The 18900-nt window shown below is 36.2% G+C and overlaps 3 protein-coding genes across 4 annotated transcripts in view; 1 reads left to right on the forward strand and 2 right to left on the reverse strand.

Annotated features, from left to right (window-relative positions):
• Positions 1-11916, reverse strand: part of LOC101889358 (uncharacterized) — a 58373-nt gene extending 46457 nt beyond the window's left edge. The window contains exon 1 of the mRNA XM_011293976.3: positions 11070-11916. The gene's annotated coding sequence lies outside the window, so the exon portion shown is untranslated. The remainder of the gene's footprint in view (positions 1-11069) is intronic.
• Positions 11917-13586: 1670 nt separating this feature from the next.
• On the forward strand, positions 13587-16371 carry LOC101892317 (DNA replication licensing factor Mcm7). The gene is made up of 5 exons (XM_005180814.4): positions 13587-13803; positions 13867-14236; positions 14301-14802; positions 14904-15961; positions 16024-16371. Exons 1-5 carry the CDS (start codon positions 13773-13775, stop codon positions 16223-16225), a joined length of 2163 nt encoding a protein of 720 aa, XP_005180871.1. The 5' UTR covers positions 13587-13772; the 3' UTR covers positions 16226-16371.
• Positions 16137-18003, reverse strand: LOC101892484 (farnesol dehydrogenase). Of its 2 annotated transcripts, XM_020035807.2 has the most exons (5): positions 17801-18003; positions 16903-17391; positions 16718-16843; positions 16518-16658; positions 16137-16460 (listed from the first exon to the last, which is right to left on the reverse strand). In XM_020035807.2, exons 2-5 carry the CDS (start codon positions 17353-17355, stop codon positions 16419-16421), a joined length of 762 nt encoding a protein of 253 aa, XP_019891366.1. In that variant the 5' UTR covers positions 17356-17391; positions 17801-18003; the 3' UTR covers positions 16137-16418. The 2 variants fall into 2 exon arrangements, with proteins under 2 accessions (XP_019891366.1, XP_005180872.1); XM_005180815.4 differs by having other exon boundaries at positions 16903-18003.
• Between the last annotated feature and the right edge of the window lie 897 nt (positions 18004-18900).

Here is an 18900-nt window from a genome sequence, read left to right on the forward strand (position 1 = left end):
AAATTTGAAGCTGTTTCCGACATTTTTGCATTCATTCAATAAAAGTTAAAAAAAAATTAAAAATTATGGCGTTAGACTTTGTTGCAGTTTTTTTATATCACCCTGTATATCAGTCTTAGGTCAGATCCGAATTAGTCAATATTGGCCAACTGTTTCGGAACCACCCCCATAGATGGTCACAGTTTGAATAATCATAGCTCAAGGCTGGGGGTATACATCTTTCGTCAAAACTGGTTGATACTATTTTACATGTCCTTTTTTTGTAGCTTCGATATTTAGGAGGGAGGATCACATGTTAACCATCTACGAAAATAGCATTTGTTCTGCCGTACATATATGTTTCCCATATAAATGAGATAAAAGTCCACTGTTTTCAACTGAACATTATTGGGTACTTTATGCGTATTATATGAGCCACTTATCGACAATTTTGGGCGATTTTGAAGTAACTACTTAAATTCGTCGAAAGGGAAGCATAAAGACTGAAGGTTTAAAAATATCCCATAACACATCTCACACATGTTATCATATCGCCTCAACATATGTGCAAGTATTTCGTTTGGAATTGAAACTTTCTTAATCTCTTCCCAAAGAAAGGAACTGCATGTCGTGTCCGATGCAAACATATGGATGTTCTTCTTGAATGACTCTTCAAAATGTGTGCAAAACACTTCAGCATGTATAAATAAATAAACAAAGGCAACAATTTGTGTCGTTTTATTTTTTTGTTTCAAACAAGGACATTGAACAACGACAAAAGACACAAAACGATCAATTTCGAAAACACTTTCACAGCGCACAAAATTCCAGTCGAGCATGAAGAAATGTAACCAGAGCCACCACGACAGTGTTCCCTTTCATCTTCGCTCAGCTGAGAGTTTGTTTTTGTGTTCGTCAAGATCAAGTGGTTTTGTTGTTACATTTTCATTTCAGCCAATTGAACTTGAACCGATTGTTAAATGGCGTTTGTTCGGTTGATTTGCATTAAAACGGCTTGAAATAAAGTCAAAAAATTTCAAAAAAAACAGAATTAATGATATTTGTGTCGTTAATTGGAATTAAAAATTCTTATGACTTAAGTGTGAAGTACAATGACCAGCGAAAAATGCAGTATTCTCTTTGGAATGCAATATTTTCTTTAAGTGCATGATCAGAACTGTCAGATTATGGCTATCCTAGACCTATAACAATATTGGAATCTTAGATAGATATTTAGACTTTTTTTAATACTATGCGGTCTGAAGTACATAAAAGGAATGTGGGCTTGAGCAGCAAAGGGTTCCAAAAATTAAAAAAATATTGAAATTTATTTTAGGAGTGATAGCTCTTAGAGCTTGTGATGCCCTTAGAGCCCTTGATCTCCCGTAAGAGCTTGGTATAGCCTGTTATTTTTTCTTTGAGTCTATCCTCTTCCAGTGTGTGTCGTGGGCCAGTTGTTAATGATGATTGCTCACTATTACCCACATCATATGGGTTTAGAGTCCACAGGTTATTCTGAAAGCATTATCCACTCCGTATAGGGGCTCATAGAAGCTAAACTAATATTTATGTTTTTCCTTACTTAACTCACTTTTGATCTTATTAAATTCTACCTTATAGGCGTTCCAGCCGGTACTAAGTTAGATTCAACTGGTATCGCATACGTCACATTGTTTATTTTCCGTTTCAATATTTCTAAATATTGCGACTCTCTTGGGTAACTAAGATAAAACACAATGTATCATATGACTCTGAGTAAACAGGCTCCAGTACATGGAACTTTTTAAACCAGATTGTGGGATCTTAGGCGAGTACTTTGAGATGTATTACGCAGGTAAAAAAACATTAAGTTTGACCGGGTCAAACTTTTAATGCCCTCCACCTCTGTGTTAATCTTATCAAAAAACCATAAAGTGTGTGTGAGGCCGTTATATGGGGGCCATACCAAAACGCTTATAGACAATTTTATACTTCAAGGATTGTGATCCACCAAATCTTCTTAAATACCAAATTTAAGACAATCTCGTTGGTAAGTGTGACTAGGATTATCAAAAGTACCGAATATCGGAGGAGGGGTATTGTTATAGAGGGTGAGATGGAAAAGTTCAGACTGCTGTCATTTCTAATCAACTCGTCCGGCAACTGTTAAAATTATTCCAGTGACAACTCATTATATTGTTTACAAGTGTACAAAAGCATTTTGGTGAGAATTTTCCAGAAAAAAAGTTATTCGTGATGGAATTCTAGCGTGATAGTGTGATTTCTTTATATTTGATTGGAAAACCGCAACTGGCTATCGTTAGAGCACTCTAGCATTTAAATATGAATAAATCTTTTGTGTCTCGTACCATCGCTCGGTACCGTGATACTGGTAGCGTAGTCCGAGGTCAAGGAAGTGGACGGAAGAAAACAGCAACATCAGCAGAAATGGTTCGAAAAGTAAATAAGCAAACATATCGCAATATTCCATTCGGCAAATATTGAAAAATAAGCTTGGGGTAAAGTCATTGAAATTCCAAAAAGTGCAAGAACTTACACCGCGACAGAAAGAAAATAGACTCAAAAGAGCTAAAGTGTTTCTTCGCTTGGCCGAAAGTGTTGAACTGCCGAATTTGGTTTTCTCCCATGAGAAAACATTCATGGTTCAGCAGTTTGTAAACGAACAAAATGATCGTGTTTACTTGCCAAAGAGATCAGCTAAAAATGAGCACCTTCCGTTGGCCACCAGAAATCAAGAGCCGGCCATGGTGATGATGTGGGCCGCCATAACAGCCGACGGTCGCCCTCCGCTTCATCAGAATAAATGCCGAATATTATCGTGAAAACATTCTGAAGGGTGTATTAAAGCCTTGGGCACGCAAACAATTTGGCCACCGACCTTGGACATTCCAACAGGACTCAACACGCACCACCCAATAATGGTTACAAAATGAGGTTCCTCGCTGCATTTCCAGCGCACAATGGCCACCAAAATCTCTGGATAGCAATCCGTTTGACTATTGTGTCTGGAGTATTTTGGAAAGCATGGTTGACACTAAAAAGTCGATCACCTCAAGCAAGCAAGCGCTTCGCCGGGAATGGCCCAAAATAGTTTTTTTTATTTCACCCTGTATACCTCCTTTTCAAGATATAAAAGTGAAACAAGTAAAAAAGCAGTAAGCCGAACTTGCCGGGCCGAACTTTGAATTCCCTCAGCCATTTGCAACGAACTTGGAAATTTTCAAAAAGATAACATCCGCTGAAAATTCTGTTAAAATCTTAAAAATACTGAATATAGCCGTCATATTGGGGTCTATACGATAAAGTGGACCTGCATAGGCAACATTTGTCATAAGCCATTACAATATTCAAATACGAAAATTTGAAAAAAATATCCGATGAATAATGTAGCTAAAATCATCAAAACACCGAACATTTGGAGGTACCGTTATATAGAGATTGTACCAAAAGGTGGGCCTACATACGCAATTTTTTATCATAGGCTGTAGTACCCATTACGAATTCTGAATACGAAATTTAGAACAACCCCGGTAAATAATGTCCCTAAAATCGCCAAAATATTGAATATCGGCGGGTACAGTTGTATGTGGACTATACGATATCGTGGACCTATATAGACATTTCTCTTCCAGGGAGTAAAGTGCTTGGAAAGAACTTCTAGAATGGTTTTTTTAAACAGTTTCATTTAAAAATGTAGCTAAAATCATGAAAATACCGAATATTGGGAAGTACCGTTATATGGGGGATATATATAGCCGATATTGCACATCTTCCAACTTGACCTGCCTGCAGCCAAAAGACTGATCTGTGCAAAATGTTAGCTTCCGATCTTTATTCCTTTTGACTCTAGCGTGATTACCACAGTCTTAGAATTTTACGCTGATCAAGCTGATGTTATGACAAAAACTATTATTTCGATGAGTTACAAACGGAATGACGGACTTAATATACCCTCCATACTATATATGGTGGAGGGTAGAAAAATCCGTATATAATACGATGCACCATCTTTGTGCTGGACTTGAACCTTTTCTATTCGCCATATCTTAGTTATAACTACTGGAACCAACCACACACTTTTACTGATTGCAACTTTCGAATATTTCTTGAAATAAAAGTGAAAAGTGCGGTAGCGCAATAATGCGCTTTATCGCTCGTAACAGCCACAAAGAATGCCACAAATAAGAGTAATTGTATTCTACAGAAAATATAAAAAAAAAATCAGAAAACAAAAACCCCATTGCACACATTTACACAACACAGCTATTATTAGTTTGAACGTTTAAATTAATGATCGGAACCAAACCATTTTTGAAAGTTGCTAACTGTGTTTGTGTAAGCGAGATTTGTTTTACTTTTTCAACTTGACTGACTGACTGCTAGAAAAACGAAAATAGTTTCATTGAATCAAAAAAGTAAGAAAATATTTTAACAAAAAAGTCGGAAAAAATGTAATAACAAATTGAAAAAAAAAAAAAATAAAAACAAATATAACGTAACGTAAGCAGAGAAGAAAAATGATAGGCAAAAAAAAATTAAATAAACAATTCAACGTAAAGAGCCAATGAACTTTGGAAGCGTATAGACAGCAGAAAGAAGACCCCTAGAGGTACGAGCGTTGGCACTGTGCGTAACACATGGGAATTAGTTTTTCTTCATACTGTTGTTGTTGTTGCTTTTATTGGCGAGCGAGAATTGGAAAAAATATTGTGATTTTTTATTAATATCGTTGTTGTTGTGGTTTGCTTTCCTATCTGGTTCTGTGTTTATCTTTAAAGTTCTCATCTTTGTTCTTTCTCCTCACTTCGATGATGATGATGATGAGTTGATGACGAAGACTTCAATTCGAGTCCATTGAATATTTGAAAAATGATGACAGTAAATTTTGATATTATTAACAGAGAAATTTGTGTGTGAAAACTGATATAAACCAAATTGCTATTTTGTCTTTCCATTTTTTTCCTTCCGCTGCAAACCAGAAACCGGTAAGAAATTTTGTTTTGGCAAAAAAAAAACAAATATCTCACAAACTAAAGCATTTAGTTGTTGGTGTTTTTTGTTGTAGCGTTTTTTTCGTCTCAACATTCAGATGACTATTATATGCGACATTTGATTAGACACTACTAAAAAAATGTATATATCTACATACATATTTATATAAGTAGTAAACGTGAGAGAGACTCCATTCGTGTTTAGTCAAACAATGATATCAATGAATAATAGATGTGTTTTTTTATACCCTCAGCCATATGGGTAGAGAGGGTATATATAATTTGATACGGCCGAAACGAGCCTCATCGAAATAACGGCTTTCGACCCAAGGTCTCTTTGCACCAAATTCGTTTCAGGAGATTTGGAGTAGATCTTGCGATGTCCGTCAGTCTGTCTGGCCGGCTGGTACGTACGATAACTCTCGAAGAGAGTATCCGATTTGGTCCAAACTTGGTACATCGTAATGTTATTATTAAACTTAGATCGAGTTCGGAGATGGGCAATATCAGTCCACTCCTTTTAGTACCTCCCCCACAAAAGGTCGACATTTTTAAAGAAAATATTTTACTGCACAGAGAGAGAAAGGATAATCCGATTTTGCTCCAACTTTGCACGTCCTAATATTTGAATCAGCTCTATTTCAGGTGCGAAAATGGACCATATCGGTCCACTCCATGAAGTACCTCCCCCACAAAGGATCAAAATTTTAAATATATCTATAAAGCTCAAAAGACGCAAAATTAACACCCGATTCCATTCAATTAACACCCGATTGGCACATCTCAATATTTTTACCAACAAACGATATGTTATAAAGATGGTGGAGATTGGACCATTCCTTTTGGTACCTCCCCCACAATGGGCCAAAGTTTTCAATAACCAAAACGAACATAAATCCGAAATAAGCATCTGGTTCTCTTCATATTTCACACATCCCATTATTTCTACTAACACAAGATATGCTGTGAAGATGGGATATATAGGGCCACTCCTTCTGGTACCTCCCCACAAATGTTAAAAATTTTGAATCTCCATGAAAAATTAACATCGGATTCCATTCAGACTTGGCAAATATCAATATTTTTATCAACTCAAGATCTGTTATAAAGATGATAGAGATCGGACTTTTTCTTCTGGTACCTCCCCCACAAGGGGTCAAAATTTTGAATGGCCAATGGAAATATTGAGATGTACCAAGTCTGAATTTCATGTTATATGACCTACATGGATATTCAAAATTTTTAGATATTTCAAAATTTAGGTGTAGACCGATATATTCCATCTTCACCCAGACTTTGGGTTAATAAAAATATTGTGATGTGTGTAATTTGAAGACAATCGGACTCTTACATCAGAGAACAAAAGGTCTTTTCATTGAAGACCAAAAGTTCTCATAGAAGATCACAAAGGTCTTCTCACAAAAAGCAAAAGGTCTCCTCATATTAGACCAAAAGGTCTTCTCATAAAAGACCAAAAGGTCTTCTCATAGAAGATCAAAAGTCCAAGAGGCCAAAAGGTCCACTCATAGAAGACCAAAAGGTATTTTCGTAGAAGACCAAAAGGTCTTCTGGTAGAAGACCAAATGGTCTTCTCATAGATAAACCCAAACTCTTCTCATTCCAAAGACAACGAATTCATCTCACAGACCACCGAATGGTCTTTTCATAGAATAACACAAATGTCGTTTCGCAGAGGACTACAAACAAAGGTCGTTTCAAAGAAGCCAAAATTGTTTTTTCAAAGAAGACCTAAACGTCTCGTAAAGTAGAGGCAATATGACCATGAGGTTTTCTAAGGTCTTCACATAGACGACCACAAGATTTGTTTATAGGACTATGCAAAAATTTCTCATAGGTCTCATAGAAGGCCAAAAGTTCTTCTCATAGAATATCACAAAGGTCTTCTCATAGAAGACCAAAAGGTCTGCTCGTGGAAGGCCAAAAGGTCTTCTGGTAGAAGGCCAAAAGTTCTTCTCGTAGAAGACCATAAGGTTTTCTCATTCCAAAGACAAAGAATTTATCTCACAGACCCCCGAAAGGTCTTTCCATCGTTTGGCAGAACACTACAAATATCGTTTCACAGAATAGCACAATTTTTTTTCAAAGAAGACCTAAAAGTCTTTTAAAGTAGAGGCAATACGACCTTGAGGTCGTCTATGGTCTTCTCATAGAAGACCCCAAGATTTGTTTATAGGACAACACGAACATTTTTCATAGGTCTCATAGAAGGTCAGAAGTTCTTCTCATACTAGACCAAAAGGCCTTCTCATAGAAGAATACAAAGGTCTTCTGATAAAAAGACCACAAGTTCTTTTCATAGAACAGAACTTATAATCCTCACAAACTAGTCGCTAGTCAATCACCATTCTCAGAAAAAGTGTGATATACTCACAGAGAAGATAATTCTTGTGGGGTTTCGGTTAATCGAAAAAAAAAATTATCGGCAAAAAATATACCCTCCCAACGTCACAATATTTTACGAAAGCTGAAAAAAACACACCTATTAATTTACTACATCGCTGCGTGTGTCCATTTGTTTGAAATTGCTTATTTCGGCAATGTGTAGCAGCAGTATTGCAATCTAGACAAGACGAAAAAACTGCAAATATTTCTAATCATGGTGCTACTTGGGTATTATTTCCTATTGTTTTTTTCGTTGATTGTTGAACTGCAAATCTTGATTACCGTGTGGTGTGCACCTTGGAAAAAAAACTTAAGAGACAAATTGACAAAATCAATATGTTGTTATTTGAAAAAATGTCGTCAAGGTCAGGCATATGGAAATTTGTGACTATGCGTGTGTTTGTGTTTAGGCATATTCATAGTTTTTTTGTTTGGCACTTTGAATTAAGGTGGAATTTAGTCAAAAATAGTGAAATTTGATGAATAACACATTCAAAAATAAAAAATACAAATCAATTTCACGATGTGTTCCTAAAATTAACAATACAATTTTAAATATCCATTATTCCATATATTGTATGTTCAAAACAATTCGTTTATTCGGTTAGTTTTTTAAAAACCAAATCGAACACAGTCTCTAATGCTGTGTAGGTATAAACTGCAATTACAAAACACTTTTGATAAAACAACGAAACGTCATCAACATCTGCCTGTTATTCTTTGAAATGATATGAAATGAAAAAAGTTATTCTCTCAATAATGCAAATTATCAACTCGACACCAGACTGTGAATTGTTATGAATTGCCTTTTTTCAAGTTCACTTGTACCCGAGCTGGTCATAATTAACATGAGCGTGGCAAACAAAGAAATTTCAGATACGGACATTGGGCATATATTGGAATTACAGCGTAATTAATAAACACGATGAGGTGAATACCACCAACATACGAGTTGTCATTCAAAAGCCAATCGTAAAGTTGTCAATTGAAGCGATATTTCTCAACTTTGGTTATAAAAAATGGCAACCAGGAAAGAATTTTTTAAATTCGAGGGAGTGGGTGCATAATACTCCAAGTTATTGTTATTAGGTAAATATTGAAATGTGTTGTCGATTTATATGAACTCGCAGGTAAAAATCTATACAATCGCAATGAAAAGAGATTTAAGATTAGCGCAAAAGTCGAAGTCATCGTTGTGGTTATAGTTCTTCATTTACATAAAGTTGGGAAAATATGCATGTATAACTAAGCCGAACATATTTCAAACTAGCAAGTCCCGGGACCACTAGTCTGCAAAGTCATAGCACGTTATTTGATTTATCAACATTTTGTTATCCTCTAATTTTGTTCTCCTCTCAGGCTCTGGATATGTAGATATGTAGAAGGTATGTTTTTTTCTTGCGAACCGACCCGTTATGCAAATGTTTGACCGAACGTCCAGTTTTAAGACCCCGATCTACTGAACCGATATTGACAGTATGAAAGTACCTATCCAACAAGTGGTCACATGGTTCATTAAAATGGTTCGGAAGTTATCGATTTTTTGGTCCGTTTTTTTTTATAAAACACCCCAAAAGTCGCAAAATGATGGGGCATTGGTATGTCAACTTGCTTTCTTTTCAGCATAATCGTTGTTACCTTGGAAGTCATTCACACTCATAATCAGATAACCCAGTTCCACCCACATCAGCTGGAGAAAATCGGCTACCTTGGCAAAGCAAGGAAGCTCTAATCCAATTAGGTTTAGAATTCTTCTGCTATCGTCGTTTATCCGAAAACAGTTTCCCTTTTCCCCTCCTCATGACGCATTCCTGCCTCTGAAGACTTCACGGCAATTCGAAACTACGTTTAAGTTTCTGGGAGCGTACCTGATTCGTACAGAGAAAAAGTTTTACCCGGCTTCAAAATATCTAAATATTTGCATCAGTGCTAGGTCAGGTGCAAAAGTGGACAATATCGGCCTACTCCATCCAGTACCTCCCCCATAAAGGGCCAACATTTTGAATAATTATGACTCTTATAAAATGTGATATAAAAGTCCGATTGTCTCCCAAGGTCTGGTCCAGTCCACTCCTTCCACTCAACATAGGGTTCAAGATTTTTGAAAAACAGAACACTCAAAGCATGTAACTCTCTTCAAACTATACACATCCAAATATTTTTGCTAAGGCAAGATCTGTTGTGAAGATGATATACCCTGGACCCCATTCTGGTACCCTCAAAGGGTCACAATGTCCAATACTTATATCCGTCATAACCTGCGAAACAAGCCAGCGATTCTTTACAACTTGCTATATCTGAATATTTCTCTTAACCAGAAATCTGATATGAATATGTAATTTATCGAAATGTATGATTTCGTTGAAAATTGGATATAAATGTTAGATTTTCTTCAAATTTTGCACATACCAATATTTTCATCTGAAGTATGAAAACGGAATACTTCGTTCCGCTATGTCTGTTACCTCATTCATATTTCCGCATTTTTCCAAAAATGATCATAAATCTCATATAAAGTATAGGAAATGGTTGTTATATTCCAAATTTGGCACATTGCAATATTTTTATCATTCTTAGGTCAGATACGAATTGGACAATATTGGCCAACTGCTTCGAAATCTCCCCCATAAAGGGTCAAGAGTTTGAATAATCATAACTTCAGGATGGGTGTATACATCTGCCGGCAAAACCGGCTGATACTATTTTACTTGTTCTATGCCTATTTTAGATTTTTCTTTAGAAGCAACTTTCGATTCCAGCCAAATCTTTGCAACAAAAAAAAAAATAACCAAAAATGTTTGCTACACAAATTTTCTCAGGATACAAACCTAATAGCAGCAATATTCTCACAATTCGAATTCGAATCAATTTTATCAATCTATTTCTCCACCTCATTATTGGCTTTGACGGAAGACCCAAACTTTAAATTTTGAAGTTTTTCTTTTTCATTTAAAAACTACGACTTGATGGCAATACGTTATCAGTACATGCAATATATGTACATTCGCATTTGTGTAGGTATATGACTCATGTCTTAAGTAAACTACAAAAGGAGTTGATTTGCCGCAATGCCTGCCTATTGGCGACAACCTAAAGCCGGTGGCGGCAGCAGCATCAGCATAACTACAAACGCAATTGATTTACGACCAAACTGTGCATACACAAGAAAAACACAGAAGATAGTGAAAGTGTTTAGGAATGGAACGCAGCCACGAAAACAACAAGGAAAAACAAATAGGAAAATACTTGTGTATCAACCTATCACAAATACGCAACAGAACCAATCATCCCCTTGCAACATTCACATGACCATGTTCGTTTAACTGTGCTGGCTGATAAGAGTGTTTTCTTTTCACACCAACATCAATGCGTAAGCCTGAAAGGATATGTTGATGTTAATTTACGATTCATACAGGCATAAAAAACGACAGCAACGGCAAAAAGAGAATTCCTAATGAATCCCACCATCCCGAAACGAGAATTAAAAGGTGTGTTCTCAGTTGTAGAGAACGCATGCCGCTGCTATACACACAGCAATAGTAGTTTACCCATCACCCAATCAACAGCCCAACCGCCCATCGCACACAGCACCCGACCATCATCAGTGTATTTGAAATCAGGACTAGACAAAGACAAGAGCAATAACTAGACCATTAACAACAACAGCAACAGCAGAAATACGAAATATCTACTTACCTTGAACACATAAAACTATTTGTGAATCCAGCAAATGATAAGGACTAAATTGAAGCGAGAATGGCAGAAAGTGTTGAAAAGGATAACAATCACATGTTACAGTTGTCTCCCTCCCATCAGAGCATCGTTGCCGACGTCGTGGGATGCTTCTGCTGCGGCGGCTGCTGCCTGCTACTAGTGGCCAAGTATCCCACAAACAGATATGGATGGTACTTTATGGCATACAAAATTTCAAGGATTTTTTCTTTTACTTGTATCTTCGTTTAGCTATATATCTCACTTGTCATTCCATCCTTTTGCTATATTCGTTTCTTTTTGTAATATACCTATATTTTGATTTTTTTTAATTTTTGTTATTGCACATACACGATCCTCTACCAATCCAATTGGTGGTTTTTCTTCTCTCAAGGCTTGACACTAAATAAACACAACACAAAATAAGCACAGTTGTTGTTGGTATTTTCTCTACGGAAGATGGATACCGACACCCGCATCAACAGAGATTTTTTGTCTGAGACGAGAATGTGATGCTGCTTCTGCTATTCATTTCATCTTTCACATCTCATTCGTCTTATCTTTTATGTATTTTTTCGGTTTGGCTATGCACAGAATTGAAAATTTGCACTATCCTGGCCAATACGAATTCTATTTAATTTCTCAGATATGAATATTTTCATTAGTTTTATCTATTTTTGCAAATTTTGTTTGGGCGTATTTTGTATTTATATACAGATGTATTTTAAAACAAATCGGTTTCTGTTTAATTCGCGCACATCCCAAACAAATAGAGCGCGTTCGTTTGAACCGACTTACTTCTCACGCTCACCAAAAAAAATTGCAAACTGACAGATTTGATGTATATGACAATCAGTGTTGTATGCAATGGTATTAATTTTGATTCAGCTACAAAAGGGTAGTTCACATACAATTGTTCAACTTGAAATTTTGCAAAAATTAACCTAAATGATATCGTATGGCGTAAGAATCGTGCTACCATGGCTCAACGTTGTCGTTGATACACATTTTTCCGGGTAACCCATGATACAACGAAGACAAGGTAGGATAACTTTTGGAAATTACAAGTATAGAGGTCTGCCTGTTTGCCTTGTAATGTCAAAATTACTATCAAAACTATCGAAAAACCAAACAACATGTTGCATTGATTTTAAATAAATAATTGAAAACGCGAAAACTGAATGAAAGGAATACATTTATTTTCAAAATCATGTTCTCATCTCATTGGCAAAATTTATATTTACAAATCCATTGTATACACACAAATCAGAGATGGGAACCTGTTTTTATGCAGTGTAATTAGACAACGTAAATTACAGACAATGCAGTGATGGAAATGCTTATTTGAAAGACTTTACCTTCTTAGTTTTGCTATGATGCATACGTTCAATAAGCATTTTGAAAACATCCGAATTTGAATATTTTCTGAACAATTTTTTTTTTATTGAAAGGAATACAAAAACATAAACAAATAAAGTTGACATTTAAAGCCAAGAAAATAAAAAATAAAATTATATGGCAACATTTTATTGAACCATGGAGTAACAAATTTGAATAATTTTTCACTTAAAATTTTCTATTCCAAAATTGGTTTGACAGTTCATTGTGCAAGCTGCTGTGTCGCTGCGACTTCCTGTATTCTTCTACCATGCAACCAACCATAACACGTTCACTTTTGAAATATATATTAAATTTTATTATGATTCAAAAAATATATCGGTTCGTTTACTTTTGTACCGACCATGGTACAATTAAATCAAGTAACCTTATTTCAAAAAAAAAAAAATAAATAATAATATCCGGGTCTGAATTCTTGTTCTATGATAATATGAAATGAAAAAGATTTTCTTAATAATGTTCTTCATATGACATATCCTTCCTTTCATGGTAGAAGAATATAGGCAGACGCATCGACACAGCTGTTGGGACAATGAACTGTCAAACCCATTGTAAAATTGAAAATGTTGAATTAATTTTTTTTTTAATTTGTAAAAATTGTTGAAAACGCGAATTATAATAACCTCTGAATGACGTCGTATAAGAAAACGTATAAATATCTACTTATATTTGGAAGAACATTTAAAACGTTTTGACATATCAATATTCCGAAGCGTTGGTGAATCTACCTGTATTCTTTACCATACTTCCTTTGTAACATTTTTCTTTTTACAATTTCATAGAACATTTTTCCGTGTCAATCTTAATTTCATTGAGAACTTTTTTCCGCAAATGATTTGTGTATATACAATGGATTTATAAATAAACATTTTGAAAATGAGATGTTTTGTCAAAAGTATAATTTTGAAAAAGAAATGTAGTCCTATAATTGCTTTTTAAAACGAAACTTGTCAATATGAAAAACATATATTAATTATTATATTATTTTGTGTGCAAGCGTGCTGTCATAAAACGCTGTACGCTCGAACACACATTTTTACAAATGCAACTCTGGCTACCTATGACAATATGGCAGCTTCACTCATTGTTTTTGTTTTTCGCGCCAAAAACGCGTCGTTTGGTGGTAGAAGCAGATGTAGCATTTTTGGGTGAAATAAACATTATTTATTAATCAAACGCTAGCAGTGCAGCAGAAAACAACAGCCTAGTTTAAAACAAGGAAGTGAAGAAGCCAATTTTCAATTTAAACAATCCTTAAGAAAGTGAGCATATTGCAGTAATAATAAAACCATGGCCAGACGCGACTATGCCCAGGACAAAGGTAATGAAGTAAAGGCAAATAATATGGTGCAGCATTATTTTATCTATCACTTTTTACTTACAGAGGCCATCAAGGCTTTCCTCGGTGAATTTTGCAAACAAGACGACGACGGCAAGAAACATTTTGTGTATGCCCAACAATTGGTGAAAATAGCTCATCGTGAACAAGTTTTATTGACCATAGACTTGGATCATCTGGCGGAATTTAATGAAGGCCTGGCTGAGGCTGTTGTTAGCAATAGCAGACGCTATGCTGCCCTTTTCAGCGATGTTATTGCGGAAATGCTACCAAACTTTAAAGAGCGGGAAGTACATGCCAAGGATGCGTTGGATGTGTACATCGAGCATCGTCTGCTAATGGAATCACGCAGTCGCAATCAAATGGAACAACATGACCAACGCAATCATTTCCCTCCCGAATTGATGAAGAGATTGTGAGTTTTGGTAGCTAGGCTATAATTTGATCATTTTTTAATATCAAATATTGCAAAATTTTAGTGAAGTTGGTTTCAAGCCCCAGTCAAATGTCAAGGCCCATTCGATTCGCGAAATAAAGGCAGAACATATTGGCAAATTGGTAACAGTTCGGGGTATTGTTACTCGATGTACAGAAGTTAAGCCCATGATGGTTGTTGCCACTTATACGTGTGATCGCTGTGGCTCAGAAACATATCAGCCCGTCAACTCCTTGTCGTTTACACCTATTAGCGACTGCCCCTCGGATGATTGTCGTGTTAACAAAGCAGGAGGTCGCCTTTACTTACAAACGCGTGGTTCGAAATTTGTAAAATTCCAGGAAATAAAAATTCAGGAGCACAGCGATCAAGTCCCAGTGGGTCATATACCCCGAACAATGACAATAATGTGCCGTGGAGAAGTTACACGTATGGCACAACCCGGTGATCATGTTTTAATTTCTGGTACCTTCTTACCACTGCTGCGTACTGGTTTCCAACAAGTTATACAGGGTCTTTTGTCTGAAACATTCCTTCAGGCATATGTAAGTATATTAGTCTTTTTATTCCATGAACTTGTACACTTCCTTATTCTATGCAAATACTGATGGATCTGTTCTATTCTGTTTTGCCATTTGTCTTTTAGCGCATCGTATGTATTAACAAGAACGACGAAATATCTGACAAAGATTCTGAATTAACTCCAGAAGAATTGAATGAATTGGCCCAGGATGATTTCTATGAACGCCTGGCTACAAGTTTGGCGCCTGAAATCTATGGTCACTTGGATGTTAAGAAGGCCCTATTGCTACTCTTAGTAGGTGGCGTAGATAAACGACCAGATGGTATGAAGATCAGGGGTAACATAAATATCTGTTTGATGGGTGATCCTGGTGTCGCCAAATCTCAGCTGTTGGGTTATATAAGTCGTTTAGCCATTCGTTCTCAATATACTACTGGCAGAGGTTCATCTGGCGTTGGTTTGACCGCTGCTGTTATGAAAGATCCTCTAACCGGTGAAATGACTTTGGAAGGCGGAGCACTGGTTTTGGCTGATCAAGGTGTTTGTTGTATTGATGAATTTGATAAAATGGCTGAAGCAGACCGTACAGCTATTCACGAAGTGATGGAACAACAAACAATATCAATTGCTAAAGCTGGTATTATGACAACACTTAATGCCAGAGTTTCAATTTTGGCTGCAGCCAATCCTGCATTTGGTCGTTATAATCCCCGACGTACAGTTGAACAGAACATTCAACTTCCAGCGGCTTTGCTGTCTCGTTTTGACCTGTTATGGCTTATACAAGATAAACCAGATCGTGATAACGATTTACGTTTGGCCAAACATATAACTTACGTGCACAGTCATTCAAAACAACCTCCTACACGAGTTAAGGCCCTGGACATGAATCTAATGCGTCGTTATATCAATCTGTGTAAGCGTAAAAATCCCACCATCCCCGATGAATTGACTGATTACATTGTGGGAGCTTATGTTGAGCTAAGGCGAGAAGCTCGTACTCAAAAAGACATGACCTTCACTTCAGCACGTAATCTTTTGGGTATATTACGTTTATCGACAGCATTGGCACGTTTGCGTTTGTCCGACAAAGTGGAGAAGGACGATGTTGCAGAAGCCCTACGCTTGTTGGAGATGTCGAAAGATTCGCTTAATCAAATACATGAACATCAAAAGGGACAGTAAGTTAAAACACTCATTTTCCAAAAATTATTTTGATTAAACTTTTTGTTTTCTTTTCTAGTGTGCCCAACACCTCGGATAAGATATTCGCTGTTGTTCGTGAATTGGCTGGTAGCAATAATACTGTTAAAATCGCCGATGTTATGGATCGTTGCACAACCAAAGGTTTTAAGCCCGATCAGGTGGATAAATGTATTGAAGACTATGAAGAACTTAACGTTTGGCAGGTCAATATGGCTCGTACTAAGATCACTTTTATGTAAATGCCAAATTGGTTTTTAATCTACTTGGAGTGTGGTTCTACTCACTCTAATATTTAAATTGTTCCCTTACGTTTATCTAGAATTAAGTGATTGTTTTTCAAGCGTACATTTCTTTTAATAAAACCATACGATTTTGATAACCATAATTGATTTTAAAAAATTAACATTATCAAGTATAAAATAAAATCGGCATTTAAAACTTTTCTCCCATGGGTTTGATGGTTATGTTATGGACCTAAAAAAGTTAATAAATCAATATCACCGGTAAGCTGAACATGTCTTTGGTAAGTACCTGTACATTTGGTGGTGTTTCCAAAGCCCATAATATGGCATCAGCAACTTCTTCGGACTTTAACATAGGCATAAACTGTTTAACCACAGTTTGAATTTCGGAAGGCAATATATCCGTATTAACTATGCCAGGGCTAATGGTCTAAAAGTAATGTTGAATTAAATTATTTGTTGGACTCTTGTTTGAAATTATACACTCACTGTTATCCGTACTTGAGTTTTGAGCCTCTGAAACTCTTGGCGATAAATTTCATTCATAGCCCTCAAAGCAAATTTCGTTGCCGGATAAACATTCAATGAGGGCAAATCCGGTCCTAAGTTGGGTACCTATCAGTTTTTGTTTTCACATTTAGTTACGGCTTTTGTATGGTGTCTTCAAAAATTACCTGCATGCCAGCAACACTATTCACAATTATAATGTGTCCTCGGCCTTGTTTTTGGGTCCTCATGGAATGAAAAGCTTCCCTGGTACAAAATACTGTCCCCATTAAATTAGTGTCGATGGTATCGCGTATTTGTTTGGTATTATTGCGATCCGATAAAAGAGCAGTGGCTATAATTCCGGCATTGTTAACGAGGACATCACAACCGCCCAATTCATTTTGTACCCATTCAAATGCATTGGCTACATCTTCTTCTTTCGTTACATCACAGCGCCGAGCATGTAAATTTTTCTGTATGGCCAAAGGAAGCTCATCCTTAAGTTTTTCTATGCGTTCTTGCCTGCGAGCTAAACCAACAACCAGCATTCCCGCCGAAGCTAAAGCTTTACAGCAGGCTGCACCAATTCCAGCACTAGCACCGCTGACAACAGCCACCTTGTTGCACCAACGTTCCATCGTAAAATACCATGGGTAATAAATGAAGTGAATACGCTAATGAATGATTCAAAGAAACCTTAGGAGTGTTTGCAAGTGGGGCATATAATTTCATTATTTTAGGGTAGGTTGAACCACAGTAAAAAAGTGAGATGTTAATTTGGAGTGAGAAACGGATGGGTTTTTCAGTATTAAATAGTATATCAAAAACATCATATGGTCCATATATAACGGTTTTGGAGATCGAAATCAACTGTAATTGGAATGTTTGGTTTTAATCGATGTCTCCTATTACACATAATATAGAATTTTGAATCTGTTTAATTTCTCGGATTTTTTTTTTAATTTTTCCAGATTTAGGTTTTTGTACCCTGATTCCGGGAAAGTTGTTTTTTTCCTCGGGGAATGCACCCGGATATGCGACCCGTAAGTCGGGGTCCAAAACTCGGATTAGACCCGGACGTACCTATCCAATCATCCAATATATGTGGCAAATTAAAATTGATACTATAACCTTTCCAAAATGCTACAATCCGTGTTATTATGTTTCCTGGATCCAGAGATATGGATCTTTGATTCCGGTCGAACCGATTCTGTTCGGTACATTGAAATTATGTTTTCAGTATGAAAAACTAATTCGCCGGTGTGGGACATACCCAGAGGAGAAAATCTCAAGCTCTGAGTTTTTACTAGAGTTAAGCACATGGTAGAAGAATACAGGTAGATGCATCAACGCCTAGGAACATTGATATGTGAAAAGTTTTTAAATGTTCCTTCAAAAATAAGTAGAATTGTAAATGTTTTCCTATACGACACCAATCTGGCGTTGTGACGATATGCATTTTTAAAATTTTCTACAAATTTGAATAATTTTTAATTCAAAAATTTCAATTCCTGTGTCGATGCGACTAAATGTATTCTTCTACCTTGGTTAAGTCCAAAACTCATATAAAAGCAAATTGTGCAGCATAAGTTATTGAGAATGCTACCTTATACACATGGTAGAAGAATACAGGTAGTCGCATCGACACAGCTGCTGGGACAATGAACTGTCAAACCAATTTAATGAAATGTTTAAATGAAAATATGTTAATTTGTAAAAATAGTTTAAAAATGCATATCATAAAAATTTCTGATTGGTGTCGTATGAGAAAACATACACGATTGGCGTCTTATATAAAAAATAAATGCAAATATACGTTTTTTGGAAAAAAAAATTTTTTTGACTCCCAAGCGTTGATGCATCAACCTGTATTCTTCTGCCATGAATGTTCCCAAGCGTTAATGTATCTACCTGTATTCGTTTACCATGGGAACCAATCTATATTTGTATACAAATATAAGTCATATGTTGTAAACAAACCGCACATATTCTCTCTCCCACCAATACTAATGCACATATCGTGAGCACCACCATTGTCTTAAAATAGGTGTGTCTGGTTACTTTTCCAGCAGGAATTGTCCAGCAACTTCTTTCTGAGAGTAAGGTAGTTTTATTCTCTTTTGCAAGAAAAATGTGAAAAGTAAACAGTCGGTATTAGGTGTGTCTGGTTACTTTTCCAGCAG

The sequence above is a fragment of the Musca domestica genome, unplaced genomic scaffold (assembly GCF_030504385.1).
Source record: "Musca domestica strain aabys unplaced genomic scaffold, Musca_domestica.polishedcontigs.V.1.1 29, whole genome shotgun sequence".
Lineage (NCBI taxonomy): Eukaryota > Metazoa > Arthropoda > Insecta > Diptera > Muscidae > Musca > Musca domestica.